Source organism: Protopterus annectens, chromosome 8.part0, assembly GCF_019279795.1.
Source record: "Protopterus annectens isolate FY-2018-M chromosome 8.part0, PAN1.0, whole genome shotgun sequence".
Lineage (NCBI taxonomy): Eukaryota > Metazoa > Chordata > Ceratodontiformes > Protopteridae > Protopterus > Protopterus annectens.
In genome coordinates, this window is record NC_056741.1 from 7,132,424 (window position 1) to 7,153,250 (window position 20,827).

At 43.1% G+C, this 20,827-nt stretch overlaps 1 protein-coding gene across 1 annotated transcript in view; it reads right to left on the reverse strand.

Moving 5' to 3' along the window:
* LOC122808603 (tumor necrosis factor receptor superfamily member 1A-like) overlaps positions 1–20,827 on the reverse strand; it is a gene marked incomplete in the record, with an annotated part of 609,848 nt that overhangs the window by 94,865 nt on the left and 494,156 nt on the right. Inside the window, 1 exon segment of the mRNA XM_044079560.1 lies at positions 12,836–12,976. Coding sequence (XP_043935495.1) covers positions 12,836–12,976 — 141 coding nt within the window.

The window sequence follows — 20,827 nt, forward strand, 5'->3', positions numbered from 1 at the left end:
CCAAAGAGGATGACTTTACACTTTTTGGCATTTAGCTTGAGGCCATGGCTCTGGCACTAGTTGTCTGTTTCTATGAGGCCCTTTTGGAGGATGCTTGTGTCGGCTGGAGAGTCGATTATGGCACCCAGTTTGCAGTCATCTGCGAACTTGGTCAGCCACAGTCCTTCCGTGTTGGCCTGTACCTCTGAGAAATATATACCGAACAAGAGAGGTCCCAGGACTGAGCCTTGTGGGACACCACTTGTAACTGGTTTGGAGTCTGACATGGCTCCAGCAATTCTAACCATGTGGGTTCTGTCCTTGAGCCAGTTTGCAATCCATCTAGTAACATAGGGGTTTATATTTAAGCTGGTGAGCTTATCTATAATGCCCGAGTGGGGTATTGTATCGAAGGCTTTGCGAGGTCCAGGTAGGCTGTGTGGACCACCTTCCCTCGTCAATGGCCTTGGTGACTGTTTCAAAGAAATCAACCAGGTTTAAGAGGCAGGATCTGCCCTTAACAAAGCCGAACTGGTAGGATCCAGTGTCTGTAGGTCCCCAATATCTTTATTTATGAGGTCCATGATGATCCTTTCCATAGCTTTGCAGACCAAGCTAGTCAGGCTTATGGGGCGATAGTTTCCAGGATCCGTTGAGGCACCACCTTTTGGAGAGGGACCACTGTTGCTGTCGCCACTCTTTGGGCACATATCCTGTAGTAAGGCTGAGATTGAACAGTAGTTTTATGTTTGGGTTTAGCTCTTCTTGGAGTTCATGTAGGACGCCGGGACACTGTCTGGTCCCATTGATGCTGTGTTTTTGCTTTGGAGAGGGTGGCTCTTACCTGAGCATCTGAGATGTCAGGGGGGCAGCACTCTGCTGGGATAGATATTTACCCTTTTGGTGGGGGGGGGGGGAGAAGTTTGCGCTGAACCTGTCAGCTAGGATGTTGGCAATGTCTGTGGGTTCAGTGTATTTTTTGTCATTTTGGACTAATTCTGAGCATATCTGGGAATTACCAGCCAGGATCCTAACATAACTAAAGAAAGCATTGTGATTATCCTTAGTGTCTTGTGCAATTTTTCTCTCGAAGCTGGCCTTAGACAATTTTATGAGTGCCCGTAGTTTTTTGCTAATACTGATCAGTGATGCCTTCCCTTTTTGGGATTTTGCTCTATCATTTAGTAGCTTCCTCCTTCTATTGTATAGTTTGTTTATGGCTGGGGTCCACCAGACAGAACGTCTGCCTTTGGAGGATTGGGTCTTTGTTTTATTTGGGATCACATGATCCATGCATTCCTGAAGGTATTCATAGAGTGCGTTTATAAAGGATTCTGTGGTCTGGGCCGTATTTTCCACAGGCCCGGGGGCTTTGAAGGATTCCACCTTGGTTTTGAGGAGTGTGAAATTTGCTTTAGAGAAGTTTTTCACTGTGGTTTTCTGGGCAGGGGGTGGGGTTGGGATGTGAATATCCAGTGAGATTAGTTTATGGTCTGATCTTACCAGTGAGGGATACACTTCTGGTCTGGATCATAGAGTCCCCATGTTGGTGATGATCAGGTCCAGTATGTTTTCCCCGCTAGTGGGAGTGGTAACAAGTTGTTCCATAGCATCTGAGTTTATAAATTCTAGGAACATTTGGGCTAGGGTGTTGGAGCTAGAGTAATGCTCCCAGTCTATGTTTGGGTAGTTGAAGTCGCCCAATATAATGGTGTTTGGAGAGACCTTCATATTTTCCAGTGTTCTCAGAAAGGCCGAGTGGGATTCCTGGGTTTGGGAGAGGGGTCTGTAGCAGGCTATAAACTGGAAGGCAGTTTTACCCACTGTTAGTTGCACATGGATAGTCTCTGATGCTTCGTGCTTTGCCACCAACCTGGAGGTGTGGGTATCTTTGATGAATATCGATACTCCCCCTCCTTTTGTGGTTCGGTCCAAGTTTTGGGGCAGAAAAGAATGGTATGAGGTATAACCTGGTAGTGCTGGGGTGCTCTCGGGAGTCCTGAACCAGGTTTCTGTTACTGCACAGATATCGATGTTCTCCATGCTAAGGAGAGTTTTGAGTGCGTGCATCTTGAGGTTTAGACTTCTGGCGTTGAGTAGCATTACTCTTAGTTTCTTATCCCTTGTGATACCTATGGAGGTGGGTTTGTCTTTTGAGCCTTGCCTAAAAAGGCACTATGGGGTAGCAAGAACCTTTGCCAATATCCGAAAGCCCAGGGGTGACAGGTGCAAGCCGTCCCTAGCGAAGCATCGTGGCTTGTCGAGCATATCATCCCAAGCTGACAGGCATTGGATCCCCTTTGAATGACACCAGTACTTAAGCCAATTGTTGAAATTGATCATCTTGTCTTCATATTGTGGCATCATTCTTGGTGAGGGTAAGATGCTACTCAAGGTCAGGGTCATACCGGCTTGGGCTACATGTTCAGAGAGCTCCTTTATGTCTCTTTTCATGTAGTCCAGGGAGGTACGTCTCAGGTCATTCACACCAGCATGGACAATGACTGAGTCATATTTGTACTTGCCTTGGAGTGACCTGAGTGCTTGTGTTATGTGGCGGATCCTAGCGCCCGACAGGCTGCTCACCATGACCCTCTCCTTGTTCAGCCTGGTGAGCGGGACGTCAGTGTGCCTGATGATAGAGTCACCTATTACAAGTGTATCAGGTGTGTTGTTTAGTCTTAAGAGCTGTGACTGTTCGGCACACTAGCTTTGTGAGATATGTGTTGCACGTGTTTTGTTTTGGGGTAGCGGTTGCTTGGGTGTCTGTTTTGGAGGTCTCTGCTGCTTAGGCAGATCTCTATTTAGAGCCTCCGAGTATGTTTTTGTGTGATTATGTGTTTGGTTTGCTGTCGTGGTAGGTCTATGTGAGACTGGAATTGTAGTGAGTGTGGTTTCCTTCTTCTCCTGACTGGTTATGCCAGTACTGAGTTGAGAGAGCTTAGCCTCCAGTTTGGCTATATGGTTGCATCTCTCACATGTGTTGGAATTTGTTGGGAGGAGAAGATGGTTGTCTGTGTACATGAGACAGTTGTAACATTGCCTCAAGATTCCCAGATTCACCAGCTGGACCGGAGAGGAGATTGACAACTGACCTTTGGACATGCTAGAATAATATTGGGAATTCCTTAATAATTGAAAACAAGGGCCAGTGGGGAGTGAGGGTGTAGTGCTTTTAATTTTTAGTGCTGACTTATATAATTTCATTAGCGCGCAAGTGCCAGGTAACTTAAGTGCAATGTGTTACAGGTAACTTAAATGCAAAAATGACAAACAGTAACTTTCTTTCAAGTGAAACAAGGAAATAAGTACAGTAAGCAATGCAGATATCACTAGTGATCCACAGAAGCTGAGAAGCCGTATTAGGTGGAATTAGCGTCCCAGGGAAATAACAAGCAAACAACAAGCATATAAACAAAGCTAGATTCAGCAGGCCTGGATCTAGTCTATGCTACTGCAAACAAGGTGTACCAATTTCAGTAAGATACAGTTCAAATATTCAGGCACTATAAACCTTGAACCAGAAATTCCCAGCTCAGAAGGGGAGAGTCCAGCCTCTTCTCCCACAAGAGTGCAGACCATGAACCTTCTTAATGTAAAATAACTGGCCTTAAGCCCAAGTGCCTAAACCAGAACTAATACACTTTAAGAATAACAGACACTGGGCTCTCAATCAGCAGTTCCCAACTTAGAAGGATGAAAGCTATCTGTCCTGCCACCACAGTGCATACCACAAACCTTCCTAATGTAAAACAACTGGTCTGAAGCCCAAGTGCTTAATCCAAAAGACTTAGAATGATAGCTACACTTTAATCAAGTTACTACCAAGCAGTAATAAATACAACTGAATACTTTAGAGAATGCCTGAATTAGTGCTCAAGTTACACAAACAAAGCTAGATCCAGCAGGCCCGAATCCAGTCTATGCCACAGCAAACAAGGCGCACCAACTTCAGTAAGAAGCAGTTCAGATATGCATGCACTATAAGCCTTTAACCAGAAATTCCCAGCTCAGAAGGGCAGAGTCCAGCCTCGCCTCCCACAAAAGTGCAGACCACGAACCCTCTTAATGTAAAATAACTGGCCTGAAAGCCCAAGTGCTTAAACCAGAATTAATACACTTTTAGAATAACAGACACTGAGCCCTCAATCAGCAGTTCCCAACCTAGAAGGATGTAAGCTACCTGTTCTGCCACTACAGTGCAGACCACAAACCCTCTCAGTGCAAAACTGGTCCGAAGCCTAAGTGCTTAAACCAAAAGGCTTAGAATGAGTTACACCAAGCAGTAATAAATACAATTGAGTACTTTTAAGATGATGCAAAAGTAAAATAAAGTAGGTAGAAACACAAGTACAGTAAAAGCAGATGAAATTTTTGTTTTCAATCCGTCCTTCCTACCTAAGGTATCTTCAGAAGCGAACATCAATCAATCTATCAATCTTCCAGTGTTTTTCCCCAACTTTCAAAACAAAGTAGAGCACAAGCTGCATTCCTTAGACGTACACAGACAACTACGTTTTTATATTCATAGAACTGCTGATCATAGGCAATCTGATCAGTTGTTTATCTCCTTTGCCAAAAGTAATTTCGGAAAGCCAGTTTCTAAAGTTTCTCTCTCTCTCGATGGATCTCGAGTTGTATTCTCTTAGCATATCAGAGCTCGGGAAGGCCTGCACCTCAAGGAGTCCATGCTCATTCTACTAGGGCCGTTGCCACATCTGCAGTCTATCAAGCTAGGGGTCCACTGGATGACATTTGTTCCGCAGCCACTTGGGCTTCATCTCACACCTTTATCAGCCACTATAAAATAGATGTTGTCTCCCAAGGTAGGGCGTCCTTTGGCTCTGCGGTGCTCCGGAATATCCTTCCATGAAAGCCACCCAAGATTTAGGTAGCTGGGGACTCTGTCCCAAAGGTTGCTGACAAATGAAGTCCCTACTTCAGATTAAGAAGTTATGTACTTACCATAACATTCCATCTGAGTAGGTATCTTCATTTGTCTGCAACCATCCCCCCCCCCTCCTTCCCTCTGACCAAAATGATCGTTCTTGTGGTTATTAGCAACTGTTCCCTTTGGGACACTTTTATCAGCTGTGCTATGGGGCAAACTTGATCTGAGGTCAGTCAGGGTAGGCAGGGGATTATGGGTAAGGGGAGGAGCTAGGAGCTCGGATCTATGCTCTGATAGAAGTTGCCGGCTCGGATCCGAGATCGGATCCGTATCCCAAAGGTTGCAGACAAATTAAGATACCTACTCAGATGGAATGTTATGGTGAGTACATAACTTCTTATTTTTTGTGTCCTTTTGGCCTTGCACAGAAAACACTGTAAATGACATTCGTTGGCCATGTGGACTATACCACAAACACTACATACACACACTGGGTTCTTGGCCCACAGGGGCTTAAAAGGCAACCATTACAGTCCTGGTATGTAGCGTACACAACTAAAACATTGCACACAGGTTGCTGCTTACAGTCAATGTATGTAGAGTGCACAACTAAAACATTACACTCAGGGTGCTGAATCCACTGAATTTTAGGCAGCAAACTATAGGCACTGTATTCTGGGTTCACTGGGGATTACACAAAAAAAACACTACAACCACTGGGTGCTGGATTCACAACAAACACTACAGACAATACATATTGAATCTGTTATACAAAGAGTTGCAAACCAAATACTTATGACATTGCTTTATGTATATTCTCACTCCAACTGTCTAATCAATAAAAAAGGGTATGTTGCCATGGATATGAACTTTCTCACTATCGCTGTTACCAGCTTGTTGGATATGGACATCCAAAGGCAAAGTAGAAATTGTCTCATCGCTGTTACCAGCTTGTTGGATATGGACATCCAAAGGCAAAGTAGAAATTGCCTCATGTTTATGGACAACCAGGTAATTCTCAAACAAACTGAAATGGCATGCAACAGTTAAGCAATAACCCACGCCTGGGTGTGGGTAATAGGTTCAAAGATTGGTACTAGGTTATCGGCCCTAGGGCCTATACACGCCTAGCCATAACAATTCCCTGGATATTTCTTCCACCAATATTTACCTCCCTGGACCCCTGTCTATCAGGGTGACTGATGTGATCCCTGTGGTGACTGATGTGATCCCTGGGGTGACTGATGTGATCCCTGGGGTGAATTTCTTATCTCCCATCCAGTCGTCAAGGTTCCTTTTGAAGAGGGCCAAGAAGGAGCTCTGCTTGACCTGTATGGGTAGTCTATTCCGGAGTATGGGGGGTCTCTGGGTCAGGAACCTATCCCTCCAGCATCTTTTGTTCATTGTGATGACAAGGTTTAGATCCCTGGAGCATGTGGCTCTGAGGGATTGGGATTTCTTTAAGTGGAGCATGTCCAACAGCTCAGGGTCTGACATGGCCTTGTATGTTAAGCAGAGATCGTCTCTGAGTAGACGATATGCCACAGAGTATAGCTGGAGTTTTTTTTAGACAGTCAGCATAGGGCATCTGCTTTAGGCCTGTGATTCTTTTAGCGAGGTATTTCTGTGGCCTTTCCAGCTGTTGCAGATGTCTTGTGAGGTACATACCAAACGGGACATTGTGCTCTATAATGGGTCTAATGAGGGATGAGTACCAGTGGGACAATGACCTTTTTTTCTGGATGAAAAGCTTTTATAGTAATGAAGTGTGCCACACAGAAGGATTTCCTGACTGGTGTGGCAATGTGGTTATCGAAGGTGAGACCACTGTCCACCTGTGTCCCTAAGTCTTTCATCACACTTTCGGTGTTTAGTGTACTGCCATCTGTGTGGTAATTCATGGGTACATGTTTTTTCCCAAAGGGGATAACTATACATTTCTTGGCATTAAGCTTGAGCCCATGGATTTACCCATGGTTGCTGTGGTTTGGTCACGACAGCGAAGCCCGAGTGACCAAAGGCAACCGTGGGTAAATACAGCATTACCCACACCCAGGCATGGGTTATTGCTATTATACAATCACATTTAAGAAAAAGACTACTTACATTTTTTAAATAATGTCTTTGTATAATATGTCCGTGCTGCCCTTCTGTATCTTGTTGGTATCCCTTAGCATTTTTTAATGTACTGCACATGCATATGGGACTTGTGTTCCCCCCACTTACGCAGTACATAAGTGCTGTGAAGAGTTAGCAAGGGAGAATGGAAGATCTCCATTGCTTCTTCTTCTTTATAATTAATAAAAAAGAAGAAACCGGGAACTTATTTATGTTTGGGAGTGTCGGGACAGACTAAATAAAAGGATAATCAGGCGAGTTTTTAAAGATTTGTAGAATGTACCTGATTATCCTTTTATTTCCTTCTGTGCCGTCTCCTGAATGTAAAAAGTCCTCTGGTTTCTTTTTTTTTTTTTTAAAAACAATGATATACACTAACTGGAAAAAGTCCGGACGACTGGACCTTTTTCCGTTAGTGTAGTCTCGGATTTACAATGGGTACGCTGGTTGGGTTGGGCCAATCAGCGTGCTCGCTTTTGAATATTTTAGGCCAGTCATTGTATAACTGTACGTACAGAAGAAAACAGAAACTTAGTAAATCAAAAGACGTAACGAAAAAGCAACAATGTAAAAAAAAAACGTGTGATAACGCAAAAGGCTTCTAATACATAAAGCTTTTGGATACAACAAGCTTTCGGATACTGATGAAGGATTGTATCCGAAAGCTATGTATTAAAAGTCTTTTGCGTTATTACACTTTTTTTTTTACATTTTTTTACATAATTGTATGTGCACAATGTTACTGGAGGCAAAGCTCTCCCATACACATACTCCTAATGTGAATAATGTTTGTCAGTATTATAAACGCTGCACCCATCAAACACAATTCAAAGCAAACATACAGACCCACATATGTTTAGGCACTTAAATGTGACCTTCCTAAACCCAAAAGACCTCCTAGATGTACTCGTAACAAATACCCTCAGCAGCCCCAAATGCACTATTTCAAAACAACACCCACATCAACACATACAGCCACATCTCATGAAGCCTCTACTTCTAAGCCCATAAGGCAAAACATGACACAATTCAATACTCTCATTGGAGATGTCCCTCTTACCAGACTGAATAAGGAGAAAGTCACAGTCAGTTACTTATCAGTGACTAGAATCTGCCAAATTATGCACACATTCAAGTCACTGGACCAAAACGTACCAGCATGACACAGTCATAAGTCCATGTGGGTGTAAATGACCTGAGCTGTACATCAGACAATATGGAGAACAACATCATAGCATTCTCAGAATTTGTGACCCAAGCAGGGATGAGCCTAGCACTAAGCAGTATTTTACCTTCTCCAAGGATAATGCCACAAAACGAACAAAAATGACTCACTTTAGTAACTGGCTTACATTACGGTGTCATTCTAGGGGGGGGGTGCAATATTTGTCAGCATGGAAGGAGAAGGTCAACAGCTGCTTTGCAAGGGATGGTCTGAATGTCTCCCCTCTAGGCTTTTGAATATTATCTAAAACACTGTCTTCCAACATAGCAAATCAAGAAAATCTAAGGTACCACTGTTCAATACTAGGTGTCCAACACAGAACTATTCCAGTCCCCAGAAGCTCTCTTCACCCTACAGAATGCAAACATCTGTGCGGTCACTGAAACATGGATTAAAGCCACTGGGAGTACGCCGACAGTGCAAGGTTATAACGCCTTCCACACAATTCAGACCAGCTACTGCACAGACAGGGACTAAAGGTGGAGATGTCTCTATTTAGATCAAAAATAAATACACATCAAGGGTGGTCAAACAGGGCAATGATGTTCAAACCACCGCAGGCAAAATCCATATTTCCTTGAAAGCTACAAGTCCCCCTCTATGACCCAGGAAACCTATAACATGTATTTAAACTTAGTGGTAACACTCACCATCCAACCAAATACCACACTTACGAGTTATACTAAACACACACTGTCAGCAGTCAGGAAATCTCAAAAGGTCTTCTTGTACAATTAGGCAACAAAATCCACTTTAATGATGATAAAACAGTAAAACAATAAAACCACCGGATTGAGCGCTTTCTTCCCCTGATCAGGGATTTCATCAGAACCGAGACTCATTTCCTTCGAATCAATTTATACACACTTAATGACATCACAGGTTAATTAACTGAGTATAAATACATCTAATATTAAAATCATATGTAAAAATGTTGAAACTATGAGAAACATTTTTATTTTATTTTTTATGTCTATTTGACCAACATGTTAATGTCGATGATTAATTTAATTTAATGTAATGTGGTTTTGTGAACCAAAATGGGTTCTTTGTTCACTAGGAATTGTGCCAGGGCCTGGAAAAACTTCAATCCTTTGAGAACATTCAGGTGATCAACTGTTGGATTTATGTTTTTGCACAAGTATTTGAAAGGAACGTGGACAGTGTAAAAGTGGTCTAGCCTCCAAGTAGAAGGGGATTGAGAAACAGTGCCAATGATGTACCAAGAAAATCGGCCTCCAAAACTGGGGAAATGGTCAAAGGCCTGTGAGTATCCAAGCCTAGAAGGTCTAAACAGCTTCTCTGAGAATAAGAAATTTATCTAGCTTCCTACTTGAAGTATTCTTCATGAGGGATAAAGTGTATTCAAATGAGATGACCTCTGGGAGTAACCATGGGATGAAGTGACCAGTTAATCAATGTCACATCTTACAAGGGAAGACATCTTGGATCTGAAGGCAAGGTCTTCTACTTCTTAACCAGAGGAGTCTGAGACTCAGGGAGGTAACCATTCCCTCCTCTTCTTTGAGGGAAGGATACCGAACAGCTCATCAGATCTGACCTGCTGACACTATTTACAGGAAAAGAAGCTCTAAGCCAGTCTTGCAGGGCAGAATGGGAAGAAGTGGCACAGGGCCCCCCTAATGCCTGGACAGTAAATTGTACCAAGGGGCCTAGAGTGGCAAATTTCTACAATGTGGATTTTTGTGTCCTTGATTTAGAGTAGGTGGCCATTTTGTAGGACATGATAAAAGGCACAAAATCCTGCCCCTCCACTTTACAACTGTGCACATCCTCAAACACCAGCTTCCCCATGATACGCAGAAAGCAAGTGTCAAGAGTCACATGTCTGACTGCCCTCCCCATGATACGCAGAAAGCAAGTGTCAAGAGTCACATGTCTGACTGCCCTCCTCATAATACGCAGAAAGCAAGTGTCAAGAGTCACATGTCTGACTGCCCTCCCCATGATACGCAGAAAGCAAGTGTCTAGAGAAACATGTCTGGAACCCATGGCATCACAGTCTTTGGCCTGTGAGGATTTGCTAGAAAATGAAGACATGACAGCTTTTGAAGTGCATCACCAGGGGACCTCTGTGCCTGCAGTTGTGAAAACCAGAAGCAAAAGCCCCTCCCCAGGTCCATCATCATCAGGCCAAGAGGGACCTACAAGGAGAAACAGGTGTGGTCTCCCTGCTTTCTTTCTCATGGGGCTTTTTCTACTAAAGTTTCTTCTTACTCAGTGATGCTTCAGAAGTGACCAACCGCTGCGAGTCACTAGGCATGGGGGACCATCAGAACAGGGCCTCCAAAATTTTGTGGTCCAAGTAAGCCTGGATAGCAAGTTCCCTTCACTGAAGAGTCTTACAAAACTGAAAGAGATGCTACAAATGGCAAAGTTGTGAGTGATTCCCAAACAGAGGACTCACTGGGTATGAAAGTATCAGTAGGGGATATGCCTCTGACATGCACACTTTGCTGTCTTTTCGGAGTAGACATAATATGCAAAACACACTTATACCTAACCCACAACATTAGCACAGCACTGGAATAATCAGAAAAAGGCAAAAGGAACAATTCCTAGCAAGTTGTTTATCTACCAATCCCACAGAGTACAGTTGGCACTGCTGGAGTGAAAAAGTTAACATGCGAACAGAACATGGGTTACATGTTCTTACACCTGAACTTGTTGGGTGGGTGGTCTAATGGTTAAGGTGTTTGCCTTACAAACACAAGGTGCAGGGTTTGAGTCTCGCAAAGGATAACTGGCTAAGCTTAAAATTGCTCACAAGGGCAGTTAGCTTAGTATGAACCTAAGAAACCTAAACCTAAGAAACCTAAGAAAACATCCACAAGAAACAGCTAAAGATGATGTCACTTTCAGGCTCGAAACATGCTGAAGTCCTGTGGAAGATGGCATCAGCCCCAGCTGAGGAAGCTGCAAAGCTTTAGACGTCAGGTCAGACGGTGGGCCTTCCTGAAGTCTTAGTTTCAGGTGTAAGGAGATGACTACTAACAATTATCCATAACAACATCCGTAACTATTAAAGGAATACATCAACCACAGGTGGAATACAGTCTCCCCCAACTTATTCCTGCTTCTAAAATGACTCTGTCTTCTTTATAAACATTAAATAGTCTGCATATTCATTTCACAACACCTGTGCCTATCTTGAGAGCAATACTGTTCAGCTTTGGCTAACTCAAGATGGTTGCATAAAGAAGAAAAAAGTGACACACTCAGTCTCACTTTTTCATTAACTACTCCAACTGGAAACCTTGCCCTTCCTTACTGGATTATCTATTGATTTGTTAAAACCACTACTTGTATAGGGTCCACTCCATATGCACCTCCTGCAATAATCTTACAGAAAGTAATCACAATGTCTCCATACTAGTCCCTAAACTCTATTAATCTCCACCTACCTCACTCAAAGCAGTAACAACTTCTTGTAACTGAAATGTTCCCTTAAAGAAAACCTTCAAGAAATTGTAAGCAATCACTCAACTTAAGCTCACTAAATCTCTGATAGATCCAGTATTACAATTAAACCATATCACCCTCAAATCAATCGTTACTATAATTCTTTCTTAAACATAACACCACTTCCGCCCCACTACTAACCTATCCTTTCCTATCCCTTTACCTATCCAAGATCCATATATTTTCTTGTAATGTTCAGCACCTCCCTCACCCTATGACTCTCTACTACTAACTTGTACCCTCTGTACTATAAAATCCCCCCTTAGCTCCGCCTAAACTTAGCATACTTTATTTTAATAGCATTTCTACAATTGTTTTTCTATTAAATATATTCCACTACACATTGTTTAACAAAGTATTAGCTCTTTCTTATTTCTCAATCTAAGGGCGGGCAGGCATGAGAATAATGTATACAACTGCCTCAGTGTAAAAATGTGCATACACTACCCTACAATTTCATGTTATGGAATTATTTTCACATGGCCGAGTATGAAAATGATCTCAGACATTCAATGCCCCAAGGCAGTAAACAAATTTAAATAAAAAAACACACTTGCACATGCCCATTTACATAAAAAACAAATACATCTGGGTGGACACACATGCAAACATACATACACATCTGCACCCAGACATTCAAACATACACATGCATACATGATTGCACCCATACACAAAGGTATTCAAATATTCATTCACACAAACACAAATATACAGTGCACAGAGCCATATATGCATTCAACCTCACGCACAGGCATATAAACAGGCACAGCAATACAGTCAGGACTATATAAAAAATGCACACATATACACTTGTATGGAAACACATATATAGACATATGACAACACACAAGCAGATAAGCATTCAAATTCACACCAACACAAAGACATATAAAACACACACAGGAATACAAACAGGCATACTCAAGCACACAATCATGCAAATGCAGACACACAAGGCGAACATGCGCACACATATTCACTAACAGATGCATGCAAGTGTAAGTACATACATTGGAGCACAAATATGCAAAAGCACAAATACTCATGCATGCAAAAACACATGTTCATACAATCACAGATGCATGAGCATGAACACAATTGTATATACCCATGTCCGCACTGTTCGATTCTACTTACATGTCATCTGCAGGTTATCTGCTTTCCCAAAGTTGAAAAATCCACGGACAGAGTCTATTTTCTTATAAATGAACAGGGACACAAGACATATGATCACGGCAGCAAAGAAACAACCCAGGAAAGCAAATAATGCCACATAATCTGTAATAAGAAAATAAAAAGTTAATTTTATAGAACATTGCCAAACTATTCACGTCTCAAATTGCATTCTTCTTACTGTTCACTTATCCTACAGGATTCCTGTATACCCTTGTCCTGTGCCATAAACCTATACTAACACAGGACTAGAAAACTGGGCATGCCACTCCAGACGAAGTCGAGGTACACTATTACATGAGGAAAATACAGTTGTGTAGGATTTTACCATAAGAATAAATGTCCTTTTTGTTGCTGCAACACTCATCAACTATGGATCCTCCTGCCAAGGACAGCCTGATGTCCGGCCAGTATACCAAAGCCTTTATCATCTACGAGTGTCATATAACAGTCAGACGCTCCCTGTTTAAGCACAAGGTACAAAGGTGATATATAAACACTCCCAACCAAGAATTGCAATGCTCAAGGAGGACTAGGACCCCCCCCCCAGTGTAACGCAAACATATACATCCAGAAAATGGAATGAAGGAAGAGAAGGGGAAGAACCTCTTGGCCAAAAAAAAAAATACCACCCATGGAAAAAGAAGAAAAAGAACAGGGGCTAGGAGAGAGGAATGAAATACTGCAACAGTGAAAAGATCATAGATAGGTAACTAGGCTATTGGCCCTAGGGCCCATATAAGTCTAGCCAAAAAGGTACCCTGGCTTTCGTCACCCAAGAAAATGATTTTCCTGTGCCCCTGTCGAGCAGAGCCACAGAAGTGATCCCGGGGAGAATTTCCTATTTCCCATCCAATCATCAAGATTTTTTTTGAAGAGTGCTAATGAGGAGCTTTGTTTGATATAGATAGGTAGTTTGTTCAAGAGTATGGGAAGTCTCTGGGACAGGAATCTATCCCTCCAGCATGTTCTGTTTATTGTGGTGACAAGGTTTAGATCCCTACAGCGTGTAGCTCAGAGGGATTGGGATTTAAGTGGAGCATGTCCAACAGCTCTGGGTTTGACATAGCTTTGTATGTTAGGCAGAGATCGCCTCTGAGTAGGTTATATGCGACGGAGTAAAGCTGGAGTTTTTTTTTTAGACAGTCTGAGTAGGGCATCTGTTTGAGTCCAGTAATCCTCTTTGTGAGGTTATTTCTGTGGCCTTTCCAGTTGTTGTAGATGTCTTGTGAGGTACATACCAAAAGGGGCGTTGTACTCTATAATGGGTCTAATGAGTGATGAGTAGAGGGGAAGAATTACCTCTTTTTTTCTAGATGAGAAACCTTTTGTGATGGTGTGCCACATAGAAGGATTTCCTGACCACTGTGGCAATATGATTATCAAGGGAGAGACTACTGTCCACCTGTGTCCCAAGGTCTCATCACACTTTCGGTGTTAAGTAGACTACCACCTATGTGGTAGTTCATGGGTACAGAGATTTTACTCATCACCTACTGTTAAGATTTTACACAACTGTAACATGCCCTTCCACATTACTTCTGCAGTACGTATCACCTCTGGGATAGTACAAAAGCTACTGAGAAGGTAGGAAGGAGGAAGGTAAGAGTAGTCCTCCACAAACCCATGACGGATAGCCTTGGCAAAACTTGCCCTGGCTCTGGAAATGAGATCCAATTTGCAATGTTTAGTGAATGGATGAAGGAAGACCAAGTAGCAATTTCAAGGTTGGAGTTGTGTCCAAACTCCTGAAGAAAGCCTCCAAGGAATCCACTGCTCCAGTAGAATGAGGCCTAACAGAAGCAAACTGCTTGCCATGAAAAGAACAAAAGCAAATGGCCTTGGAAAACCAGGAGGAGAGGGCTTGCTCAGAAACAGGGAAACCCAAGGTCCTAGTATGAAAAGAAATAAAGTTAGTCTCATTTACAAAAGGCCTTTGTTTTGTCTAAATAATAACTGAGCTGTCTACATAAGTCCAAGAAATGAAGAACCTTCTCATCAGCAGACTGTGGAGAAGGGAAAAAGAAAGGAAGGAAGCTGGATAGACTGATTAAGGGACAGCTCATTAACCACCTTGGGTATAAAAGAAGGCTTCATACAGAAAGACACCCAGTCTCTATGAAAACCAAAAAAGGAGGGGTTGCCATCAAGGCCAGAAGTTCACAAATCCATCTGGTGGAGGTAAAAGCAACCAATAAGTTACTCTTCCGGGTCCAATGCTGCAAACAGGAAGACAACATGCTCGACAGGAGGCTGAGTCAATTTTTTAGACAAAATTAAGACCCCAAGAAGGGGGAATGGGCTTTATTGGGGGTGTGATATGAAGGATGCCTTTTAAAAATTGCTTGGCCTCAAATCAAGAGGCCACAGGAGGATTCAGTGGCAGACTGGGAGAGACTGCTGGCAAGTGAGCTTTTACTGAAGAATATGTCATGCCAGCATGCAGGTAGGAAAGGACCAAGGGTATCCCCACTGAAAAGGAATCTTGGTGAAGTTTAAGACACCAGACAGGAAGTCTCTTCCGCTGGGACATGTATGATTTTTTTGGCTGAAGGTTTCCTAGCCTCTTGCAGGACCTTAAGTGTATCTTGAGAAAACTGGTACCTAAGAGGAATCAAACCCTCTCAACCAAACTGTCAAACAAAGAGTGGACAGGGGAGGGTGAAGAAGACATCCTTTTCTGAAAAAAGCCGGTGCGGTGAAGTAACTTGGGAAGCTTGACCCTGGCCAGAAGGAATAACTGGAGGAACTAGTGCTGTCTGGGACAAAAAGGAGTCGCCAACAAGATTTTTGGAGAGTTCTTGATCTTGTGAAGGAACATGGGAAGAACAGAAAAGGGAGGAGAGGCATAAAGGAACATTCTCTTCCCAAGGGAAAAACATGGCACCCACTTTCCAAGCCAAAGGACTGAGGACATGAGGGATCTGCCTGTTAAGAGGGGAGGCAAAGAGATCCACTTGAAGAATACCCCACCAATAAACTATGTCCAAAGAGACATCTCTGTAAAGCCTCCATATGTGAGCCTGTGCCCTAGACCTGCTGACAGAATCTGCCACAAAACTGCACTCAAAGTATGTAGACTGCCTTGTAGGGTTACCTGCAGACTGAGAGCTATTTCCTATGCTTGAAGGGCTAGTCTGCAAAGAAGACAAGACCACATGCTCCCTGGTTAGCTGACGAACCACATGACTGTGGTGTTGTCTGTATAAACCTTCAAATGACCTGGTACCCAGTGTGAGCTGAAAGCTTGAAGGGCCAGAAAAGAGCTCTCATTTCCTTGATGTTGATGCATCCACCCCTCTGCTGAGGGGACCAAAGGCCCTGATCCTTCAGGATGCCTGAAGCGGCTTCTACCACAGTTCTGAGAAATCCACAAAGAGTTTCTGAGACAGCTGAAGAGGTTGGAAAGGAACATCTGGACTGAGAGAGATGATGAATCCACCAACAAGCAGCAAAAGAATTACTCTAGCAGGATGGCAGTGTTGAAGCCACACTGATCTTTGGTACCAGTGGAACTGTCATATGAAGCCTGGCCCAGGGAAGCATGGCCATGGTAGAAATCATGAACCCCAGAGCCCTGAGAAACTCTATGGCCAAAAAAAAGGACAGTAGAAGCAGGGAAAAAAATCACCTGTGAGAAACAAAATCTTAGAGGCAGAAAGACAGGCTAGTACTGGACGAGTTTGGATCATGTAGCCTAGAAAAATGTGATCCTTAGAAGGAGTTAACATTGGCTCCTGAAGGCGGAGAGTGAACCCCAGGCTGTGCAACAGAAGCTGGGTAAAATGAAGATCCCACACTAGCTTGGTTTAGGATGGGGCCTGAAGCAAGAGGTCTTCCAGATAGGGAAATATCTGAATGTCCTGAAACCTGCAAAAGGTGACTACTAAAACCAGGCATCTGGTGAATACTTTTGGGGCTGCTGAAAGCCTAAAGGACAAAGCAGAGAACTGAAAATGAGAAAAAGAAATAGAGAAATGCAAAGTTTCCTGAATATAGGGTGGACAGGAATATGAAAGAAGGCATCCTTTAGTTCCAGGGGAAACTGGAGAAGCCCGGGGAAGCAACATAGGAAACAAAGTCTGAAGAGAAAGCATTCAGAAGGATGGCACTATGAGAAAAGTGTTCAGAAAGAAAAGATCCAGGATAAGTCAACAAGGCCCATCTTTTCCGGGGATCAGAAACATTGAGCAAAACCCTAAACCCCTCTTGGTCTGCAGTCTAGCAGACTCTGCAATACTCCTGGAAAATGAGGACATTGTTCTGCAGGAGGTTGAGGGATACCAGAGGAGGAGGGAAGGGTTTTCCAGGCCGCAAAGTAACTTTGCTAGATAATGGATAGACCCCAAGAGTCTGTGGTAATCTTTTGCCAAACTGGGAGAGAGAGAGGGAAAGCCTGAAGAAAAACAGAACCTGGATGAGAGGAAGGGAGGGCAGAAAGTCAGATAGCTGCAGACTTGCAGGAAAGGACTGCTTTGGGGCCTATGTGTTTGAGTAGGCGTATCCCAAAACACATATCTAGGACCCTTCTTACCCTTGGAAGGCTGTCTAGGCAGTCTACACAAAAAGGCAGTCTTACTAGGATAGTTCCAATAAAATGGGAGAAACAAAGAAGTGCTTCATATCTTTCATAACCGTATCATGATCCTGTGAGGTCTTAAAGAGCTCTGCCATAGCAGTGCCAAACACATTTTGGTTATTTAGAGCAGCATTCAGCAGTTCTGCTTCATCATCATCTGGCAAAGCTAGGAACAGCACCTCATCACAGAGCTGGAGGCAGCAGCCCTTGAAGAGGCTTCAGCTGCATTTCATAGAGTGACGAGGAAAGAGCTGAGGCCTTGCTCTCAGAGAAACGCATATCAAAGACAATCTTCCCAATCTGAGAAAGAAGAGACAAAACATACCTTTGTCATATTGGTGTAGTAATTTATAACCTTAAAGGCTAAAGTAGCAGAAGTGTATACTTTCTTACCAATCCTCTCCCTAGCTCTACTGTCCTTATCCGAGAGAAGGAGCTTGGAAGAGGGCAACAGCCTAGAAGGTTTAACAGTAGACACAGAAATCAATGCTGGATCAGACGATGGGCACTTGTATAAGAACTTGTGGGCATCTGGCACCTTATAGAACCTGTCAAGTTTCTTGGCAGCTGGAAGTTAGGAGTCTGGTGCCAGGAAAGCAGCAAAGTACCCAACATGACAGGCGTCACAGGAAGGACATCAGAAGGCTTAGAGAATCCATTTGTATTAACTCATACATCCTCTTCTAGATGTCTGACACCTAGGAGCATTCGCATTTGAAATGTTCCATCATATGCAGGACCGTGTCTCTAAGGGGATATCTCCTCCAAAGATGAATCAGGACTGACACACCTCTTCTTCCTCCTCTGACCCACAGTCTAAATGAGAAGGTAACTGAAAGGAGTGGGCTAAGGAATCAGCATCAGAGTCAGAATCCTCATCTGGGGACTCAGAGATCCTTGCCCTTTTAGGGGAAGAGGTGCAAGAAACAACCCCCCCCCCCCGAGAAGCTTTAATGCCATCAAAGCATTGAACAAGCGGTGAGTGAAGTCCTGCAGACACCACATGTTTATAGACTTCTGTGTTTTCTTTAAGGGGATGTCTGCTCTGACGTAACATGATGGTTTGGACCTTTACCTGGATTTGATCAAGGTATTTAGCACATCTTTCCTAACAAGGATCTGTGGAATACCTTTAGGTTCCTCGGTGATAATCAGCCATGGTTCCCCCTCAATGTTCATGGCAGATGTTTTCAAGGCCTCCAAATACATGTGAAAAGCAGGTTACATGACGGCTTCTAAGACGTTTGAGGCAGAAGATAACGATGGCAATATCATACTGTCCTACAGGTTCATTCACTTCGAGAGAGATGTTCAGTGGAGGCTGCAGAGCAACACGCTCAGGCCTAGATTTTTTTGCCTTCTTAATTGGCCTCTGCACCCTAGACCAACAGCTTGAAAAGGTGGTGCTCAAGATAAACATAAATAGAAGAAAGACTGCTACGTAACTACTTCAGTACAAAAGCCTGACAGATGGAACACTGAATGTGGTCATGAGACGCACCTAAGCAAAACCGGTACCTATACGGGTGGTCCTTATAGGAAATCTGCCTCCTACACTTATGTTTTCTTTCTTGGATGACATGTAACCCACTGAAAAATTTAATAAAAAGAAAAAGGAACCCCAATGCGAAACTTTACCTTGAAGAGCCAGGCTACATATAACCAGCAAAGTAAAGGGCATAGAGACTGCCGTACGATAATGGTGTTTGGATGGGCAGTAATGAAGTTCTAGACTGGGAGTGTTCGTACATCACCTTTATGTTGTACACTTGCATGGGGAGCATACATCTAATGTATGACTCTCCTAGGTAAATATTTTGGTATACTGGCCGGACACTGGACTATCCTTGGCAGGAGATCCCAGAGGTGATGACTACTGCAGCAGTGATGTAGAAGGACATATTTTCCGATTCCCAACAGGATTCTGATGCCCTGCCACTGGTGCTAGTTATATCCACATTTTGTATTTAACTGTGCAGAAGACCTCCAATCTGCAAAGTTGGCACCCTGTGTTTAACTAGCGGTACATGAGCAGAATGACTGGGTGGATGGTGGTCTTAACATTCAGTTTAAATATGTGGGTAGAGCTCAGTGGAGAAAGACTGGACCTCTTCTCACACTGCCTGGAAGCCCCTCAGCATTGACTAGAGGGGTTACAGGAAGCAGACAGAGAGCGGAACAGTGTAGCCGGATATCTGTAATGATGAGCTACACACAGAAGCACTGCATTTCCATATGGAATGTCATGACTCAAAGGGCAACCTTCCGGGTGTGCCACTAAACTGCTTAACCCTACAAAATAATGTCCTTAAGGTACCAGTTATTCACCCATTCATGCACAGAGATAATAACTACCATAAATGCTGCTAACAAAACCCTTACAGTCTGTGCACTACTTACTTTAATTTTTTCATTTGTTAGCTGGGTAAACCCACTAGGTACAAGCCTCTTTTTAGGAAAAAGCTATAAGCAATGCCCGATCAACTGATTTGCTTAGTGTTATAAAGTAGCAAATGATAGTATATAAGTTTATCAGAAGCTTAAGGCCTTAATCCTCTACAGGAAACTACACAAGAAAGAGACAAAATTATATTCCTGCACATTTCTATGACTATCATGGAAATCTTCTCATCTATCATTCTTGTTGCTCGCCTTAAATCTGCACAACTGGCCTCTGATTTCAAGCCGGCACCCATTCCACTGTTTTTTATCATGCTAATCAAAGCTTCAGCTTCCTTTCTTCTAATCATAAGCCTGTAGTCTTCCTGTTTTGCAGGATTTCTTGTTATCCTTCAGCATCTACGTGTCCAGTCAGCAAGCCCTACCACAAGACCACATGCGAACGTCAATGCACAGGCTCTGCCTGCCATTTTTACTTTTCCTGTTTCTGTCCCCCAACTCTTGACTCACATCTCATACCACAATGCATGTTCAGCTTGCCCCACGACGACTATTCTATTTCTGTCCGTATCCCATTCATACCTCTCAACTGTCCAGATTTTCATAGGAGGTCCAGATTTTTGCCTCATATTTGTGTTCTTCTCATAAAAAATGTGTTTTTCTGGCAAATCTGACTGAAATCACTACATAATATTATAAATTTGAGTTTCAGACTTCATATCCTTGAGAAAACACAAGCTAACACAAATCCTGTTATTATAGCAGCTTTCTAAATTTTTTAAGAGCAGTATTTAAAAAACCTGTCCTTATTTTTGGGCCTTTGTCACCCCCCCCCCAGCCCAATTTTAGGCTCTGTCCAAATTTCGTGTGCTAAGTGGCTGAGAGTTATGATCCCATTCTTGTCCTTCTCTTATCCCTGTGTGGCTACCAAGACCAGCCATCTGCCTATCATAATTACACACTATCATATAACATGC